At 43.7% G+C, this 21,867-nt stretch overlaps 2 protein-coding genes across 2 annotated transcripts; one reads left to right on the forward strand and one right to left on the reverse strand.

The window, feature by feature from the left end:
* Positions 1-606: 606 nt before the first annotated feature.
* Positions 607-2,490, forward strand: LOC133923128 (NAC domain-containing protein 18-like). Its single transcript, XM_062368572.1, has 2 exons — positions 607-686; positions 1,836-2,490. Exons 1-2 carry the CDS (start codon positions 607-609, stop codon positions 2,488-2,490), a joined length of 735 nt encoding a protein of 244 aa, XP_062224556.1.
* Positions 2,491-14,435: 11,945 nt separating this feature from the next.
* On the reverse strand, positions 14,436-20,893 carry LOC133922232 (uncharacterized). Its single transcript, XM_062367464.1, has 3 exons — positions 20,570-20,893; positions 19,507-19,943; positions 14,436-15,183 (listed from the first exon to the last, which is right to left on the reverse strand). Exons 1-3 carry the CDS (start codon positions 20,732-20,734, stop codon positions 14,745-14,747), a joined length of 1,041 nt encoding a protein of 346 aa, XP_062223448.1. The 5' UTR covers positions 20,735-20,893; the 3' UTR covers positions 14,436-14,744.
* Positions 20,894-21,867: the final 974 nt, after the last annotated feature.

Raw genomic sequence — 21,867 nt, forward strand, 5'->3', positions numbered from 1 at the left:
ACTCGATACGATTAGTACTCAAAATAGATTTATCTATTTGGACGTCAAGGAAGACAACTCTCTATCATCCACGGCTGGATATGAGTCGGTACCTCACCCCTATATAAAGCGAAAAGGCTAGAGGGAAGAGGAGGAACTCGAGACAAGCATCAAGACCCTGGCAGAGAAGATATTCGGTGACTTTAGCTTTAGATTAGATTAGATCTAATATACTCTCTGTAATAGTTTTAGTCATATTGCTTGTACTCGACATCATCAATATACGGCAACAATACCCCCACAGGACGTAAGGTATTACTCCAATTAGAGGCCTGAACATGTATACATTGATTCTCTCGTCGCGTGATTAATCTCTGCACTCGAAGATACGCAGTCAATTTATAGACATTGTCAGAAACTAATCTTCGATAATAACCTAGCTTGACCAGGTCACTACTCACTGATAATCATACTGTTCATGATCTCAGCATTAAAAAATCATGTAGTACTGAAGAAGAACAACGTAACTCACACCCAATATCCCATTGTTGGTACAACAGCACCTAGCACTCCAGCGAAGGAAAAAAAAAAGATCGGACCAAACAAGTTCGGGCCTCATCCCCCGCCATGGCTTCAGATTCGAAAAAGGGAAGTCCCCAATGCCGACAAGGCCTCGCGATCGGAATCGGAAACCACACTTACTCCGGGTCAGCGTTTTACTTATCGTTTTTGAAACCGTAACTGCTCCCACGGTAATCGAAAATGTACGGTTATCGTGATAATCGCTCGAAATTTGATTGAAATTCGTACGAAATTTGATTGAAATTCGTACGAAATTTGATTGAAATTCGTACAAAATTTATTTGCTAAAATTTGAAATTTAAAAAAACAATACTAGATTCCTCATTCGGTAATTAGGCCGGTTATTGAGCAATTTTCTCGATTTATCGAGCGGTTTTTTTGAATTTTTATATTATCGGTAATCGCTCGGTTTTATTGTTAACCGCTCAATTTTCTTAATTTATCAAGCGGTTTTCTCGATTTTTTTTAAGAGAAGTTTCAGAAAAACCTAAAAATTAGCTTAATCTTGTAAAATTAATAACTAATTCATCTGACCTTCAAATCAAGTGAAACAAATTTTGTTAGTTTTTTTTAACATGTAGAAACATGATAAAAGTATTTATACTCATAAAAAGTTGAAAATTATCTATGAGAAAATATATTTGTTAAACTAAGTTAAATACATAGTTTACCCTTTACTAATCTAAAAATTATGAAACTAATTTTGTTAGTCTTCTTACATAATCATGCCTTTTAAAAATACATGAATTCATGAATTAGTTACATGCAAAATTGTGTAAATATGTTACGACTAGATTAATTCATAAGACTCATCACATCTCTAAAATTAGTGAAACCACTTTTATTAGTTTATTTATACTATAATTTATATAGAAAAAATAATAGTAGATATGAACAAGTTAATTACAGTGTTGTTTCTTAACATATTTATTTTATACTTATGAACTTTGTAAAAATTATGGAGAAATTAATAAAACTCTAAATGAAAAGAAATCAATTTTAAAGATCCTCTTAAGATACGTCAAAAAATATGTGTTAGCATGTTAAGCTTTTATTTAACATGAGTTAATAACTGACCCGCACGTTTCAACTTTTTTCATTTTTTTCAAACTTCCTACCTGTAGAATATGATGCAAACGACATTATTTTTGAAATTATTTTTCACATAAGGTCTTATAATTGTCTCTAGTTTGTTTTAGGATTTATTTTGATTTTTTTTTTCAAATTTTTCAAATTCAAATTCAGTTACAGTTCGATTTCTAAAACCGGATCAGAGCGATAACCTCCAAACCAAGAACCACAACGTCGGCGGCCAAGATCCATGGGCTCCCGCCGGGATTCAGATTCCGGCCCACCGACGACGAGCTCGTCGAGTTCTACCTCCTCCCGCGTGCCTGCGGCCACCCCAACCCACTCCAGGGCGTCATCATCGAGGACGACGACGCGGGCTGCGCGGCGCCTCCCTGGAAGCTGCTCGCGCGCCACGGCCGTGGCGACGAGGACGAGTCGCGCTTCCTCGTGCGGACCAGTGGCACGAAGGCCGGCGCTCGCGAGGACCGCCGCTGCGGCAGAGGAGGGACGTGGACAGGGCAGAGGCGCCACGACAATATTCTCCGCGTCGGTGCCGGCGGCGGCGAGCGGATCAAGTGGAGCAAAAACGCGCTCAACCTGCACCAGGGCGGCGGCAGGAGCGTCAGCACGGGGTGGGTCATGCACGAGTACACCGTCACCTGGCCACCCTGCCCGTGCCCGGTCAAGATCTGCCACGTCGCATTCACGGGCTACGGCCGGAAGCGCCAGCGCGTGCCGGACAACTGGGAAGACGACGACGCCGAGGGTGAACTGGCACCACCACAAGCCGCGCCGCATCAGCACGAGCTCGTGGCCACGGCCGCTGCAGCACCTCTGAGATCACAACGATGCCGATGACGTTGGATCAAGAACTCGCCGCGTCGCGCTCGCATAATCAAGAACATTTCTTGAACCAGTCACAAGCTTATAATCAAGAACAGTTCGTGAACTACGACGAATCATCCGTTCTGGCTTATTGCGCGCTACTGGCATCAGACGCCGGATCGAGCCAAGAACCTCCTACAGTGCAAGAACTCTTCGCGTTCAGTGATCAGCCTCTTACTCGAGAACAGCTGTTGCAGCGGGAGCTGGGTCTTCTTCTTGGCAGCACCAACTTACCGGCGGGCTTTGCTTCCACGGCGTCGGCTCCCAGAGTTGAGGCCTGCTACTACAACGAACGCGTCGAGACGACGGCGCCGCCGCCGATGACAACAGTGGAGCAGCCGCATGACAGTCAGGACCAAGGCGAGTTGTTCGGGAAGTGGGGTGATCTCGACACCTTCTGTGATGTGCGACTGCCGGAGAACGACGGTGACGCGTCTACCAGAACGCTCGCCGGTCAGGACTGTCGCTGGTGATGGTTGCGGAGCCCACTTGGACGAGGAGACTGCTGGCCAAGAACAAAGCGATATGTGATCTCGAGTTCTCCATCGCCATTCATACCTTAACGGGGCTGTAGGAGGTAGGAGCAGAGCATCAATCAGGACGCCGGCCGAAGTTTGTTGCTACGACTTTGTTCCCTTGGATGTAGCACGCTGACGATGTTGTCGTTTTTGTTACAGTGTAACAGCAACCTTAAGTCATTAACATACTGTGTCTTTTTTAGCATGACACTTTCTTTAGCGCCTAATGGGCTTCTACTACCAATTTTTAATGAATGAATAGCAGTATTTGTTCATGGCGATAATGCACCACAACAGCTCCAATATTAGTAGGAGTATTTTTTTTAGAAAAATCAAACTTTGTGTATTTTGATTAACATTTAATTAAATTATAAGAATGTCTATTGTATAAATATTATATAACTAGGTTCACAATAGCTATAGATGATATATTTTGTGAGAAAACCTTAATCAAAATTTAATTTCAAAGACCAAGCAAAAAAAAATACATCTATTATTTCTAAATAGAAGAAGTACTGGTCCGGAAGAGAATGTCTCAAACAACCTTTTTTTGGTGGGTGGGGGGGGGGATCAAGGAGCTTCATTGCTTAATTTTCAGCAGGATTACAATAAGAGACCCGTACTGGTAATGTTGCCTCAATGAGCCACACACCATAGTAGTTGAAGCTTGCTTTGTGCACAAGTGTACAACTTTATTACAACAATGACTTGCAAGAGGTTAGGAGTTGTTTAGGGTTCTTGTGGTGAAACCAGCCAACTGGAAGGAAGCACTTTGTCAGGAGATCGATAAGCTCCTAAAAGCAGGCTTCATCCGAGAGGTGTAGTACCTAAAATGGCTATCTAACCCAGTCATGGTCCAGAAGCACAATGGCAAGTGGAGAATGTATGTTGACTTCATCGACCTTAACAAGGCATGCCCAAAGACCTTTTCCCTCTTGTCCAAATCGACCAGCTAGTTGACTCAACGGTCGACAGCGATCTGTTATGTTTCTTAGATACTCGATTGGGGTACCATCAAATTAGTAAGTTTAGGGAATATGAGAAAAATACGGTTTTTATTACACCCTTTGGGGTATTTTGCTATGTAAAAATATCTTTTGGCTTAAAAGCGTCAATGCCACTTATCAGTGGTGTATTCAACTTGTTCTCCGACCACAACTTGGAAGAAACATCGAGGCATACATGGATGATGTGGTCATCAAAAGCAGGACCAAGACACACCTGGTCGCAGATCTTCAAGAAATGTTTGACAATCTCCGGAAGTACTGCATGAAGTTGAACCTGGAGAAGTGTACATTCAGGGTTCCATTAGAGAAGTTGCTCGGATTCCTCGTGTCTCATCGAGGGATAGAGGCAAACCCTGGCAAGATCAAGGTCATCGACCAGATGAGATCCCCGACCAGGTTAAAGGAGGTTTAGAAACTAACATGATGCATTGCTGCTCTGAGTACATTCATCTCAAGGCTAAGGGTGAAGGGACTGCCGCTCTTCAAACTCCTGAAGAAAAACGACCACTTCTAGTGGACGTTGGGGGTAGAGGCAGCATTCCAAGAGCTCAAAAGGTACCTCTCCTCCCCTCCTCTACTAACCGTGCCTTGACCCGATGAGGAGCTTTTGCTCTATGTTGTCTCAACACCACAGGTCATGAGCGCGGTCCTGGTCGTCGAGTGGGAAGGTCTCCAACGACTAGTGTATTACATTAGTGAGGTCCTACACGATACGAAGGCTCGATGCCCATAGGCTCAGAAATTGATATACACTATCCTAATGGCCTCTCGTAAGCTCAGACACTACTTTCAGGCTCACAGTATCAATGTGATTTCCTCGTTCTCAATTAGGGAAATTCTTCATAATAGAGATGCGACAGGAAGAACAGTAAAGTGGGTAGTAGAGCTCGGGGGATTTGATTTCCAGTTCATCCTCCGAATGTCTATCAAGTCCCAGGCGCTGGCCGATTTTGTAGCCGAGTGGTCGTCCTTCAAACCCAAGTAGGTGCAACGACCAGAGGCAGACGAACACTGGATCATGCACTTCGACAGATCATTCACACTAAAGGGAGCCAGGGCTGGAGTGGTTCTAACCTCACCTATCAGTGACATCCTCAGGTATGTAGTTCAATTATATTTTCCAGCCACTAATAACACTGCTGAATATGAGGGCCTCTTGTCTAGAATGCGAGCAGCCTCCACACTTGGGATTAAACGACTATTCGCGATAGAGGACTTGCTACTAGTCGTGAACCAGGTGCAAAAAGAGTTTCAGTGCTCTGACTTGACAATGACGGCATACCTCACTAAAGTGAGAAGACTAGAGCGATGCTTCGTTGGTTTGAGGTCAAGCACGTCCCTCGTAAGGACAATTTCCTAGCTGATAAGCTAGCCCGTCTAGCTTCTTCTCATGAACCTATCCTAGTTCGAATCTTTGAAGAAAGACTCTCACGACCATCCACCATGGTCTCAGGCCAAGGTGATGGGGATGCTCCGCTTAGAAACGGAGCACCCGAGGCAATACCTTTGGAGGCAATGCCTCCTTCGGTGCCGTTGACCTCGGGCGGCCATAATATGGTCGCCCTGCTCGATTCGGGTATGACCTAGATGGATTAGATCTTAGACTACCTTCAGAATCAAACAGTCCCTAACGATGATGCGTCAGTAGAAAAGGTCTTGTGGTAAGCTTGCAGATACTCCCTGGTAGAGGGGACACCTCTACCGTCGAGGGAGCAACATTCTTTTACTAAAATACATCACTCAGGAAGAGGGGAGCACAATGCTCTTTGATATCCACGGAGGCATATGTGGTGGCCACACTTCATACCGCACCCTTGTCGGAAAAGCGTTCCAGCAATGATTCTATTAGCCCACTGCCCTCCAGGATGCCTGTGAGCTGGTGAAACGGTGCGAGTTGTGTCAGTATCATGACCGAAATACCAACCTACCAGCCCAGGCACTACAAACCATACCACTCTTTTGTCCTTTTGTTATCTGGAGGCTCGATACCGTGGGACCTTTCCCTAAAGCCCTATGCGGTTTTGTGTTCCTATTCGTGACAATCGACAAATTCACTAAGTAGATCGAGATCAAGCCCGTCAGGAAGATCATCGTCACAGCAATGATTAAGTTCATACGAGGGATGGTACTGCAGTTTGACAGTCCAAACCGTATAATCATAGATAGTAGAACTCAGTTCACCAGTAGTTCTTTCCGAGACTACTGCGAAGAGATCGGGACCAAGGTTTGCTATGCGTCTGTGGCTCACCCCCAAAAGCAACGGACAGGTTGAAAGGGCAAATGGGATGATACTACAATGGACAAAAACTCGGGTCTTTGATCAGCTTAAAAGCTATTCGAGACGCTGAGTGGACGAACTCCCCATAGTACACTGGTCATTACGAATGACCCCTAGCCAAGCCACAGCTAAAACTCCTTTCTTCCTGGTTTTTGGCACCGAAGCAATGCTCCCCTCTGAAATCGTCCTTCAGTCGCCCTAAGCCAACAATTACTTGGATAACGATCAGGTGGCACGACAGAAGGATGACATACACCTGATCAAAGAGTTCCGCGATCGCACTCTAATTCAAGCCTCCCATTATCAACATAGCCTTAGACGCTACCACGACCGAAAAGTGCGGAAGCGAACACTGGCCATAGGAGACCTCGTCCTTAGACAAATTTAGAATAAGACCAGTCAAAATAAACTCTCCCATAAATGGGAGGGACCCTACAATGTGGTTGCCATCACTCGACCTGGCATGGTCAAGCTAGCCATGGAGGACAGCCGTGACTTACTCAACTCATGAAACATCGTCTTGTTGTGCAGGTTATATGTGTAGCGTCACCCAAAGACGGGCTTGTCTTTATATCTTGTAGGACCTTTCGAACGAGCGTGGAATACAGCTTGTAAGTTCTTAAATTCAAGAAAAACCCAGATGCAGACTTCACAACCAAGCCACGGGCTCCCGACATATTGATTCTCCGACCACAGCATGTGACCACGCTCGACAAACATACGAAACTTAGTGACCAAGATGCCAAATGACCAGGAGGCCAGAGACAACGATCACAAGGCCACAAGTCCTCGCTAGGGCCAAGCGCTACTCACTCCCGATGGACTTGTCGAGCAGTGTCTTGTTTCATGCACCAAGAACCTGACTAGTTTGCTGAATAGAATATGAAAAGGCGTCCAACCCCCACGCTTTTTCATTCATAGAAAGGTTAGGTTACATGCCGACCAGTTACACTCGATTGGACTAACTATTCTATTACATACCCACCCTATCCTCCCTAACTCAAGTGGCTAGTGTAAACTTGACAGAAAGGGTCCACTGAACTCTCACCTCTATTTGCCCTTGAATAAGTCAAGGAACCTCTTATACTCCTCCTTGGAGCGGCAGCTCGCCACTCCATGGATCGGACGACGACCGACATAAGGTCCAGAGAAGGTGGCCGACGCAAAGACCCTGCTAGGGCTACTGACTGGCGCTGGCACACCCTGCAGACCTCCCTTCCACTTCATCTCTGACTCTTCCTCTTCATCGATCTCCTTCTCTAGAAGGTCCCAATCGACCCCCTCCTCATCATTAGAGATATCGACGACCTCGACCGAGGGATCTGTCTGGGCGGGAGATCGAGACGGACCGACAGGTGGCGGCCTTCTTTGGAAGGGCGTGAGCTCGATGATCACTGGCTTCAACCTCACAAGCATACCCGCGACAACTACTGTCTCCAGAAGCACCACAACGAGCTGATCCAGAGTTAGAGGTGACTCTTCCCTCGCCGAGCCGTCTGAGATCATTGACCTCTCCGGTGATGAAGGAGGGGAGTACGCCATGGCCTCAGGACCTGCAGACACTACAAAGCAGAACGTGGGACGAGATGGAGGCAAATGGAATCTAGGCACTAAAGGCTTGAGGGAGAGAAGGAAGGCAAGGGGGTGGTTCAAAAGGCCATCAAGAACTTCTCTTTTAAACCACAATGGCACCCCAACCAGCACGGCATTCAAACCGCTCAAAAGTTGAGAGGCGCACAGAAGGAACCAAGAATCCTTTAGGTCTAGCGCAATCAATGTCTATCTCTCGTACCCTCTTTTTTCCCTCTCAGGACATTTAAACCTCCCCACGTGACGCAAAGTTCAGAGTTGCACTCTGAGGACTAACAACGTTAATGACCACTCCCTAGGTAGACTACATCTGCCCGAGGCCCAAGTGGTGTGACCAGGCTAGACCACGGTCACGAGGAAGCTCAGGAGCTACTGCAGGTGTATTGAGTAAAGGGGTACGCTGGCAAATGGGCCTAGCGAGGGATATAACGACCAGAGGCGTATATTTTCTAAAACTAGTCAATCGCGTGACCAGTACAAGGCATATGCGACCAGTCTCCCTACGCCATCTCATAAACCCGTGACCGGCCTCACTGGTCGCAGGGCCGAATCTGACACAACCTGTCTAATCGTATTTATTGACATCCACTCAAGTGTTTTCCTTCCCCAGATGCCAACTCCAGTGGACGAAGTCATAGATGGCGCAGAGGGGCATTGTCCTGTCTCGTAGCATTAAATTCTACGGAGTGAGACTTTTGCAGGTCGACGCGGTGCCACACGACAGATGAGATGTTGTCACAGGCCGATCAAGCAAGTGGTCAGGAACAGGACAGAGAGGCATTGTCCCATCTTGTAGCATTAAATGCTACGGAGTGGGACTTTGCGTACCAACATAGCGGCGCACGTGGATACACCTAGTCCTCCATTATGATGCTTGGATTAGATATTAGGATCAACAGGGTCTTTTGTTTAGTCCCACATGTAAGTTCTGCTCCTCCCTAGTATATAAAGGGATGAGGACCCCGTTTGTAGAGGAAGGTAGATCAATCTAGCAACCAGCTAAAACTACCTCTATAATCAATTGAGATCCTCCATAACACAACACACAGAACGTAGTACTATTATTCTCCGAGAGGCCTGAACCTGTATAACTTCCTGTGTCCCTAACTCCATCATACGCGCACACATCAATTCATGAAATGCCGTTCATACACCCGTTGTCCAACATACCCTAAAATCATTGTTGGGGACTAACCCTCGATAGGTAGGAAGAGGGTTGCTGCCCTTGTGGATAGTGGAAGTGCACACAGCTATATGGATGCCTCATTTGCTAGCAAATCTAACCGTCCAAATCAACAAAACCCCTCTACATAAAATTAAGGTTGGTGGTGGTGGAGAATTGATGTGAGGTGGCCATGTGCCCAATTGCAACTACCAAATTCAGAAGGAGGAGTTTACTAATCCATTCTAGTTCTTAGAGTTGCACAGTTATGATGTGATTCTTGGTTGTGATCGAATATATTCTTACAAACTAGTTGGAATTGATCTTAAGAAGAGGTTTCCTACTATAACCAAGGAAGTTTCAAAGGCAAGTTTGTTTCATTGATTGTGCTTATGTTGAATAGTGTATGCTTAAGGTTGCTAAAAAATTTGACAAATTGTTCTCCAAGGGGGTGAGGGGTTATATCTTGTAGATTAAGAAAGTGACTGATGAGAAGTCCAAGAAGAGTTGGGGGAGTCAATCCAATCATTGTTGGACAGATATGCTGAAGTATTCTCTGGGCCTACTAGGTTACCACCAAAAATATGTTGTGTTCATACAACACCACTTAAGCCAGGCAGTGTACCACCAAGCATAAAACCTTATAGGATGCCCCATACACAAAAATATGAGGCTGAGAAGTTAGTAAAGCAAATGTTGGCTCAAGGAATTATACAGCCTAGTGAGAGTTCTTACTCCTCACCAGCCATTTTAGCCAAGAAAAATGATGGAAGCTGGAGACTATGTGTAGATTATAGACAATTAAAATGACATGAACATCAAGAATAAATTCCCAATCCCAGTTATTGATGACCTTTTGTATGAGCTCAATGGAGCAAGGTATTTCTCTAAACTGGATTTGAGGCCAGGCTTTCACCAAATCCTAATGAATGAGAAGGACATTCATAAAACTACATTTAGAACTCATTTTGGACATTTTGAGTTTTTAGTCATGCCTTTTGGCTTGACTAATTCCCAAGCCACCTTCCAATCTATGATGAACACAGTGTTCAATGAACAATTAAGGAAATTTGTTCTGATCTTTTTTTATGATATCTTGTAATATGGAAAAATTTTAAAGGAACATGTAGAGCATTTGGAGGTTCTGCAAATCCTGAAGGATAATCATCTGACTGCTAAGAGGAGTAAATTCTACTGATAGCTCTAAAATAGAGGCAGTTAGGAATTGGCCAACCCCCCCAGAACATTACACAACTTAGAAGCTTCCTAGGATTAGTTGGTTATTATAGAAGATTTGTGAAACATTTTGGAATTATATGTTGACCATTGCATGACACGCTAAACAAATGCATTTAATTGGGGCAGGAGCAAACTAAGGCTTTTGGAGAGATCAAACAAAGACTCATATCAGCACTTGTCCTAGTTCTTCCTGACTTCACACAACCATTTGTCCTAGAAACATATGCTTGTGGAGTAGGTATAGTGGCAATACTCATGCAAGGTGGACAGCCAATTGCTTATTACAGCAAGCCATTGAGTTCAAGAGCACAATCACAATCAACATATGATAAAGAGACCATGGCAATTCTAGAAGCCATAAAGAAATGGAGACACTATTTCTTGTAGACTAGATTGATAATTAGGACAAATCAACAAAGTCTTAAATTCATTACAGGACTAAAGATCACAGAAGGGATACAACATAAGCTACTACTCAAACTGGTGTAGCTGGACTATAAGATTGAAAAAAAGGGGGAGGAGGAATATAGTAGCAGATGCACTGTCAAGGGTTGATCATGAATGCCTAGCCATATCCATTGTCCTGCCACTATGGATTATAGAAAATATTGAAAAGCTATGTAGATGATGATTCTTGCCAGCAGCTCATTGCCTAGTTGGCTATAGCTCTAGATCCAAATTCACCTTACACTTTACACACTGACATATTGAGGTATAAAGAAAAGTCACATGTGGGACAAGACATCAATACTCAAAATTAGATTATTTCTGCTTTACATTCATCTATAGTGGGTGGATATTCTGGGATTGCGGCAGCCTATCAAAGGGTGAAGAGGTTGTTCCACTGGAATGGGATTAAGAAATCTATAGAGAATTTTGTTACTTCTTGTCCAAACTGTCAGAGGGCAAAAGGAGAGAATTGCCATTATCCTGGACTTCTTGAGCCACTCCCCATCCCTGATATGGCTTGGTCTTAGATTTCAATGGACTTCATCGAAGGGCTTCCAAAGTCAAGTGGTAAAGATATAATTCTTATGGTAGTTGATAGATTTACCAAGTAATCATATTTTATTTCCCTCTCACATCCAATTATTGTGGTTGAAGTGGCACAAACCTTTATTGATCACATTGTCAAGCTCCATGGGTTTCTACAATTATTGTATCCGACAGAGATAGAATATTCACAAGTGAATTATGACAAACCTTATTCAAATCCTTCAAGATAAAAATTTAGTTCAGTTTATCACCCTTAAAGTGATAGCCAAACTGAAAGAGTAAATTAGTGCTTGAAAAATTATTTGAGATAGTGCATGATATTTGTTGAACCAAAGAAGTGGTGCTCTTGGCTTCCTAATTGGCTTACTAACTACCATTCTTCCCTCAAATGCACTCCATTCCAGGTTTTATATGGATACCCACCTTCATTGATTAGTGAGGTCTCTATACCAGGTCTAGAATCTTCTGGTATAGCTTTCCTATTTGAAAAACAACACATGATTGAAAGGCTGAAAGAAAACCTTAATCAGGCACAAGCTCGAATGAAGAGATATGCATACATTAAAAGATCTGAGAGGGTTTTTAAAGGAGATATGGTTTACTTAAAGATGCAACCATATAGACTTGCTACCTTTGGCTTGAGAAATTCACTGAAACTGACCACCAAATATTATGGCCCATTCTTGATACAGTGACCTATTTTTCAACCGCAATGGCTAGTTGTTTTTCTCTAACTGCTAGTTTTTAGGGTTGGCTTTATAAATATCTTTACCTGGACATCTGAGATTGCTAGAGCTAAAGGGAATATTCATACATAGCCACAAGGTGAAGATATTTGAAGATTAAAATATTTAGCACAAGATTGACTTGATTAGTGCTAGTTTAGGTCTAGTGTGTATCTAACTAGGTAATTAGCCTATAGTTCATCAAGTGAATTACCCACACTTGTTACTTGTGGTGCTTTCCGACAAATAGACGGCTTGGCTGCGTTGTTGTCTTGTGAGACCTTCTCAGGAGGTTGTGGAGTGTCCATGAACTTTGTAAGTGGGAGTAGTGTCTCGTGCCGGAGAAACGAAGCACTACCATAATGAAGACAGCAATGAGAATCTGAGGTCAAACCTTGTACAAGATCTACCACCGCATGGGTGACTCTAACAGCTAAAATCCTTGAAGTAGCCAACCAGGGAGTTTAGCCTTTGAGAAGGAACTCCAATATAGGTTAAAGGTGAGCGACAACTCACCGATATCATGAGAAAAAATTGCATTTTGTATTTACTTATTATACTTACTTTTTCATATTTATCTTTTTTATCATTGCTATGTGTAGTTTGTAGGATTAGTTTTAAAATTTTTGTAGCGGTACAATGTAAAACTAGATAAACCTCGTAGCAATGGCCACCCGCTGGCTGACATGCGCACCACCCTTGCGAACAAAAATGGAAACAAACAATCCCCAATACAGACCTGGCTTCGGATTCCAAAAAATGGGAACAAAACAGGTGACCGAGATGGATTCGAATTCGGAATCCGCAAGAGCACTCGCACTGCAGCCTACGGGTATCCCCGTCTATAAAAGTCGACACACACACTCATCTCCGAGACTCCCATAAACCCTAAAGAAACCACCCACTCATCTCCCTCTCCGTCTCATGTGCGCGGCGCGCGAGCTCTCCCTCGAGGACCAAGAACCGACCATGTCGGCTGCGGAAGCCCTGGGGCACCCGCCGGGGATCAACTTCCAGCCGACGGACGAGGAGCTCGTCGAGCTCTACCTCCTGCCGCGCGCCTGCGGCCAGCCGACCTCGTTCCCCGGCATCGTCATCGAGGACGACACGGGCGCCGGCACATCGCCCTGGAAGCTGCTCGCGCGCCACGGCCGGACCAACGACGACGAGGCGTACTTCTTCGTGCGGACCACCGACAAAGTGAAGGCTGGGAGCCGCAAGGACCGCAGCTGCGGCAGCCGTGGGACGTGGGTGTGGCAGAAGGGCTGGGACAAGGAGCTCACCGCCGGCGGCGAGCAGATCTCGTGGAGCAAGTGCCTGCTGAACCTGCACCTGGGCGGAGGCAAGAGCGGCAGCACGGGGTGGGTGATGCACGAGTACACCGTCACCTCGTCGACATGCCCGTCCCCGGTCAAGCTCTGCCACGTGGCATTCACCGGCCACGGTAAGAAGCGCCAGCGGGTGCCCGACGACGACAGCGAGGATGAAGCTCTAGCACCACAAGCCGCGACGCCTCAGCACAAGCGCGTCGCCGTCGCTGCCGTTGCATCATCTTCTTCCACGGCGTCGACGACGACGTTAGTGGATCAAGAACGCGGCGTGCTGCTCTCACACAATCAAGAACGTTTCATGAAGCAGTCGCAAGTTTATAATCAAGAACAGTTCGTGAACTCCGTCTCCGAGGGATCATACCTTCAGGCTTATTGCGCGCTACTGGCATCAGACGTTGGATCAAACCAAGAACCTCCAGCAAGGCAACCTCTTACTCAAGAACAGCAGGTGAAGCAGCAGTTGGGCCGTCATCTGGGTAACGTCGGCTTGCCGGTCTTCCCTTGCACAGCGCCGACCAATGCCAAGGCCGCCTACCATGAGGAGCAAATGCTAGCGACGACGGAGCAACTGGCAGAGCCCGGTACGATGCCGATGGATCAACAATCCGGCACGACGGACCAAGAGGAGTTCTGCAGGCAGTGGGGTGGTCTCGACTCCTTCTGTGATGTGCTGCTGCCGGAGAACGACTACATGGCTACCGGAACGCCAGCTGGTGATGGTTGTGGAGCCGATTGGGACTGGGAACGTGCTTTTCAAGAACAAGGCGAAATGTGATCTCGATCAGGACGCCTCGGATCAGCAAACCGGAATTTTGTAGCTACAAGTTCCCTCCGAATCAAGCAAGCTAGCACGCTGATGTGAAGTAGGCAATTATCTGATTGTTTCCATGAAACGCTTACGTTACAAGACATGGTGTAACAGTAGCCTTAGCATACTCTGTCTTCCATAACATAATACTCTGTTTTTAGCCCCTGAAGGGCCTCTTGTAATCTATACATATTACGACTACGAACTTTAATGAATGAAAAGTAGTCCTTTTTGTTTTTTTTTTTAAATATGATATTTACTAAATATTCGCAAATATTTGTTCTATGAAGCCCAGTATCAAAGTCAACCTAAAACAAAGCACATAGGCCTACGTGAAACAAAGTCTAGAATTTGCTAGGTGCATGATGCACATCATCACAACAGGATCACACAGAAATATCTATTTTCGTGGAATTATTCTGCCAAAAATGAACATTTCAACTTTCAAGCTCAAAACATCATGCCGGCAGTCTGATGATGTAGTCTGCTCTTCAGGAACCTAGTAGCCTCTTCAGGAAATGACTCACCTGCATCGCCAAAACAACCTGCCAGTCTGATGATGTAGTCTGCTCTTCAGGAACCTAGTAGCCTCTTGATTTCCACTTTCTGCTCCGAGGTCAACCTCGAGGGGAATTTGATTCTGAATTTGATCCTAAGACTCCCCTTCTTGGAAGGATCCTTGGGGATTGGCATACCCTCTCGGGGAACAACCTCCTCAAAGCCAGGGGAGATGACATTGTTTATCGGTATTGTCAAGTTCCGACCATCTAATGTTGTTACATGGACAGTACATTCGGTCAAGGCTTCGGCCAAGGAAATCTTCTGAGTCATGACCAGATCATTCCCCTCTCTTGTGAATAGATCATGTGGCTTCTCATCAATTACAAATACAATATCTGCGGGAATTACATGCGGAGCCTCATTGCCCTTTTCAGGGAATGTTATTTTTGTCCCTTTCTTCCATCCAGGTTTTATGTCAATTGTTAGGATCTCCTCAGCAACCATAGTTCTCCTGCCAAATCAAGAAAGAGTTGCTAGTAAGGGGCTAAATGAAAGTAACTAACAGTCAACTGCAAACTACACATATATGGCAAGTCAAGAAAAACATGCAGAAAAGGGAAGACCTTAAAAAGATTGAAGCTATTGCCTGAAGAATCACACCTTATATCTCTGCCTTCTAGAACAGATATACGACTTGTCCTCGGGACAGAAATTGGTGGAAGGCATACTAAATGCTTAACATAATCCTAAGATACCAATATGGGTCATGCTAAGACGAGAAGGGCATCAGGACACACTAATCCATGTATCATTTAGTTCAACTGGTTAGAAAAATATAAATGGCAAGAAACATGTGTGAAATAAAATCATAGATCCACTGAAAGTAGGATATGACTGATAAAAGTTAAACCAATAAGAACTTGAAGCCATAACAGTCAGTACAAAGATTGAAAGTCTCAGAAAAACAGATATGGCACAAGTGCAGTACAATCAATCAAATTGCTCAAGGCTAATGCATGACAATCCTGATGAAGATCAGCGAACTGATGACATGATGAGTTGTGTGCAACATAATGAACTAATGAAAGAAAGTTATCCCCTTGAGTTGTGAAACAACTACACTACAGTTTTTGGCTATGCCCAAAAAAAAAAATCCAGAATGAATTGCTATGTGAGCCAACTAAGTAGCACATGAACTTTTATTAGGATTGATAACCAGTCCTTGAGCATAAGTAGCATGAGAAAGATTATGCTACATGTTTATACCCAAATAAGCTTTTCAAATTTCAACTTTCAAAAGACTAGTCAATGTCATATAGAAGACAATTATGCTACATGTCATCCATAATCAACTAAACAGTTGGTGGTGCATTTGACAAATGTTGACATGGCTAAAGTGAAAACTGTCAATGATGCATTTTGAACATGAACTCCCTCCCTCCCTCCTCCGGCCACACCGCTCCAACCCTAGGGCATCGTGGACGACAACCGAAGCCTCGCCCTCCCGTCTCCCATGCCTACAACCTCAGTTCTCTCACAACCTCCCCCCAAATTCTTCCTCAATAATTCAGGAACGTCAGAAGGCCTTCAAAAGTGTACATAATCAAGTTGAGCACCACTAGTCATCCTACTTCTTGCAAGCAAAACAAGAGATGAAGATCTTGTAGTCACACAAATCCTAAGTTACTTAAGATGACAAATATGGATCTTCTTTACAGCAACATACCCTCTTCCACTCAAGCAAAAGTACTCCACATGCACCTCCTAATCAGCATGACTGCTTTTACGTCAAGTCTAGGTTAGCGAATTAGCTGATTACAATATAGCTTATCAAATAGACACAAATATATGCATAAAACTTACAGAAATCAGATGTGACGACTTGAATTGTGAACATTATTTGTTGTAATATTAATCAATGGTTAGTTATTTACTACAAACAGTTCTGGTTCAGATAGAAAATTGTGAATTTTTGTAATAAATTAATATGAACAATGTGTTAGGATATAGTAATGTAAGATTGTATACATATCTCATATAAAAGATAATTGCATGACTTTGATATTTCACTTGCTTCATATTTGATTGCAATGCTCGGAAAACTTCATTCAGCATTCAAGGTAATATCAACAATAATCAAGAAGAGCATGAATAAATAGAAACACATGACGATACCCCTCCCGCACTCAAAATTTCATGAAAAATCACACCAAGTACTAACCAAGGACACATTAAGACTGAATCACTAAGACCAAATCAAAAGAAAAATGGGCTGTTAATTCTTCTTTGTAACTGAACTACAAAAGAAAGACAAAAGTTATAAGGTTGAATAAAATCCCTAAGCAAACTATGGAACACCGTATCAATATAATGAGCACATGAGAACTGCGCATAGCGCAGATGGCCAGGGCTGTGTTGTTACGCCCAGGTCGCCAGCATTCGAGCCCTGCTCGACACAGGTTTTCTCACCTTTGCACAGGAGGAGCCTCTCCTCCTGTATTTCTTTCAAAAAAATATAATGAGCACATGAGCCCTAGCCAGGAATAAGCACAAGGCAGCAACAAATAAGTAGAAGGAAACATTGATTTTGAGATTTGGGCAATTAATTTCCGTGTTTGTTATTTCCTTTTAGTTTTTTTCCTATCTTTTATATTTTCTTTCAGTTTTCTGCTATCCTTTATATTTCCTTTTGAATAGTTCTCCAGTCTCATCTGCTAGTGAACTAGCATGACATGCTGAAAATAAAAAGTTGTGACTTGTGAGTAAAATTGTAACTTGCACATAGTTATGGTTGCTAGGTGTCAATTTGATAGATAAGCCACAATCAAGTCCTCATGTATGGCTTACTTTAAGAACTCTGTATGGCTTCAGAATCAGATTAAGGCCCCGTTTGGCAGGGTTTCAGATTCTACAATTTCAGTTTCTGTTTCTCCCTGGAAATATCAAACATTTCTCCAGTGAATGAGAATCACTTTGTGCAATCGTTTGGCTAGTATGGTGGTTTCAGATTCCTGAAAGAGTGTATGTGAGAGGAGGGAGGTGATTCTTGTGAGAAACCATTTTCAGTTGTTTCTCCCTCCTAGTGTAAAAACAAGAAACATATCTCCCGTTTCTGATTCAAAACGCTTGCTCGCCGCATCATTTGGCAGGGATTCTCTTGTTTCTGATGAGAAATAGAATCCAGAATCCCTGCCAAACGGGACCTAAGAATATAACAAAATTTCCTTTTGCTGGGAAAGATGTATAATGTGATGATAACTTACATCATAACTATTGTAGAGAAACAGGCTTTAAGAGGAGCAACATTTAGGAGAAGGAGAAGAGTGTGCAATTTAAGGAACTACTATACTCACAAGTCACGACTTTGATTTTCAGCATGTCCATAGACCTTGCCTGAAATGGTAATATGCCTCTTCCACATTGTCACAGATGTGCAACTACAAGCTATGACAAGTGGATCCTGTGTTCAAGGTATGAGCTTTACTTGGGCTATGGGTCCATTTAGTCAGTGTTTGTGCTTGGCTATAAAGGTCCAAGTCCTGTACCAGAGAAGGCAACAATTAAATGAGCTGAACTCTCTTCTTCTCATTTCTTCTATTCTTCTCCCGCTTCTCTGATTTCTCTCCCCATATTCCCCCAACTGCTACTGGTTGGGTGATTCGATCTCTTCCGAGTTAGGGTCATAACACATCACTAAATCAATGCTGAATGCATGTTTACTCAATAAAGCCATGGTGACGAATTATAAGTTCCCAATACTTTTCTGATTAAAAAAAAACTTATGTAAGTCGCAACATAGGCCCTAAAAGTTGTTTGTCTGGCTCACTTGGTCCCAAGACTTCAGTTTTCTTTGGTAGGTCCCTAAGCTTATATAGGTTTGCCAAATAGGTCCATCTCTCAGTTAGACAACGCGTAGTAATACCTAAATGATGCAATTAAAGAAGTTTATAAATGTAAGCGGTAAATCTACTGTTCATATCTCTGAAGCTAGTTGGATTCCTCCTATAACATGCCTGGGATATGTGATCAGAGATAGCAGGGCGGAAGTTGTCTTTTGTTGTCCTAGTGAAGTTTGGAATGCTTAATCTGTGAATAAGTTAAACCCTGGCATGCCTTGAAATTCTGAAATTTGCTTCCAACAGGCAGCTAGATCATTTAAGCATCGAGCAAGGCTGACAATATCCTACGAGAAACTGGACCTAAGGAAGAAGATAGATCAAAGGTTTTTACCACAGTTAAAGAAATCTTCATGAGGCCACAAGATTTTTTTTTCCATTGACATCTATTTCTCTCAACAAGAGGAAGCGATACTATTTTGCATATCTCAGTGGATTGCTGGATGCCTCTAGAGTAAATTATTTAATTATTATTAGGATTAATTATGCCCCCATAATTTTTTAACCAATTCAGGAGGCTGATTTCAGTTATCAATAAGATATCACGTTTCTCTCAAATAAAAATTAATACGTAAGCTCAGCGACCACTACCTCAACCTGATGTAGTACATTGTTTATGTGTCACTTAACTAACATTTAAGTTTAGGGACTCAATTTAGGAAATGGGAAATGTTAAAGAAACTCTTGCACAATTTCAAAGCTTGCACAGTGGAAATGGCTAACGGATTCCAGATTTTTAGTTGTTCTCAATGATATCGTAAAATCTCTAATGTAGATACAGCAAACAGCATAATATGGCAATTTAAGACCTGTGTACTTAACTATGTACAAATCACACTATGACACTAAAATATGCTTCCTGCTCTGATATTAGTTTAATTATGCAACACTGAAAGAACTATAACTAACTTTAAAGGCACATAATAATAGTCACTCACCCGCCAGCATCTAATATCTCCCGTGAAATCTTCATCTTCTTTGTGGTACCTTTGTACAGGTCGGCAAGGTTGCATGGCAGTTGATTCTCAATTGGTGCAGCCTTCTGGGGCCGTTGTGGAACGTGCATTGATGCCTCGCCAGGGAACTGAGAGAAGGACCCAAATATGTCATCGCCAAACATCCCAAACCTTGAGCCCCGCATGCCCCTATCAACACCTCCGCCCATACCACCCATGCTTGAGAATGGGCTCGAGAACCCAAAGAACTCGGCAAAAATATCATCTGCACTGCGAGGATTGAACCGGAATGTCGACGTGTCCCCGCCATAGTAGTAAGGACCACTGGGACCACCTGCTCCAGGAGGTGGCACCTGCCCCTTGAGCCCCTCTTCCCCGTACTGGTCATAGACTGCCCGTTTCTGGGAATCACTCAGCACCTACAAGCAAAACATGCAAGAACATTGGTTTTTCCACACAATCCAATTAATACTCAAGTGTAAAATGGGTTGCTAATAAAAATACACTGCAATTAGCTAATTGGTGGCACAGGTATCAGTCTTGAAGTTTATCATAATCCATAGCACAACCAAAAAAAAAATTTGCCCTTGCATTCAGAAACTGGGAAAAACAAATCAGGGTTCAAGAAGAACAATAAGTGGCAAAATTCTAAACGAATGATGCTACCTTACCGCACCGAAAATGACAATGATGAATGCTAACATAGAGATGACGTCATTCATCTCCAAATTGCAGTGCTCTCGTTTGATTCCACAGACAACGTAAAACGTTAATCTTTCATTGGCTAATATTCAGATTAAAAGGCACCAGAGTCCGCGAGGAAGGGGGAAAAATAGATCTTTTCCTACAGAAGAGCCTTGTTTACGCAATGGCGAGCACACCGTTATAATTAGCTACCCAATCAGTAATACGAGGAAACGGAAACAATTCCCCGTAAGAGTATGAATCAATAACCATTCTTTTGTCGGCGACCAGCAACGAGCACCGGCACAGATCAGAGGCGCAATGGGGCCAGGAGAGAGAACGGGGGCCGGCGCGCACGAACCTCGTAGGCCTCTGAGATCTGCTTAAACTTGGCCTCGGCCTCCTTCTTGTTGCTGGGGTTCTTGTCCGGGTGCCACTTCATGGCCAGCTTCCGGTACGCCTTCTTGAGCTCGTCGTCAGAGGCGCCGCGCTCCACCTGCAGCACCTTGTAGTAGTCCACGCCCATCCTGCCGCAGCCGCCGCCGTCCTGGTGTGGTGGTGGTGTTTGGGGGTCGGGGAATTTTCGTGCGGGTTGATTCAGGAGAGTCCCGATCTCGCCTCGGAGTGGAGGTGGCCACGTCGGTGTCTGCCGACTGATGGTGCTAGACAGACCTGCCAGGGTCTGCCGCGAAGTTTCGGAAAAAAGAATTCTCTGTAAACTGCAACCCTCTCTTTTCCCAACGGATCCTAATAGTTTTTTGGGTTTATATTCGAAGTGATGAAAATCGCTACTATAGTAGATTTAATGGTTTTTCCCTTTGAAAAATTGCAAATTGCTTTGATATCACTCCTTTAACCCTTTTGCAAACATACTACTCTTTTACTTTGGTTTACTCATTTAGTATTGTGTAGTTTCCGATTTAATCCCGTCTATACCTTTGCACCACATAACTAAAAATCAATGGTCTTAGATTAGATCAAAGATCTCTCTCACTATTATCTTCCCCATGAATCTCCCCTTCTTTCTCTCCCTACTGAGTCATGCGTCATATCCCACCATTGACTTCTCTAGTTCCACTCCGGACATGTCGATGTCATCCCTAACCTTGCTCGCCGTCATGTCTTGCTGCCTCCTCCAATCGAGCCCTAACCCCATGCCACCCTTCTGACCTCACCAGTCTTCTCCTCCTCCCGCATCACCCTCAGCCCCACCACATCCCTCTCATTCTCATTGGTCAATATGCCTCACTGAAAGTGCTAGAGGGAGAGGTGAATAGGCTTTTCTAAAAATTAAAACTAAAATAGCGGATTAAATCTTGCCGGATACTCCGGTGAAGGTCGGATACTCCGGTCTATACAGGAAATCAAGAACAACTACGAATTAAAGCGAGCAGCTAGAATCCAAAGTTGTAGCTAGGTCTACTAGTTATCACAGAGCTAAAATAACAATTAATACTAGTAAGATAATCACTAAGGCAATTTATATGAAAAATCACAAATTCACACGATTGAGTAAATTGCACAAATAAGAACGCGAGAAATTATCCTGGAGTTCGGCCACCTCACAAAGAAGTGCCTACGTCTCCGTTGAGGAGTTCACAAAGAGCCGGGTCTTTTCCAACCCTATCCTCTTCTAACGACCACAAAGATCAAACTAGA

Source organism: Phragmites australis, chromosome 6, assembly GCF_958298935.1.
Source record: "Phragmites australis chromosome 6, lpPhrAust1.1, whole genome shotgun sequence".
Classification (NCBI taxonomy): Eukaryota; Viridiplantae; Streptophyta; class Magnoliopsida; order Poales; family Poaceae; genus Phragmites; species Phragmites australis.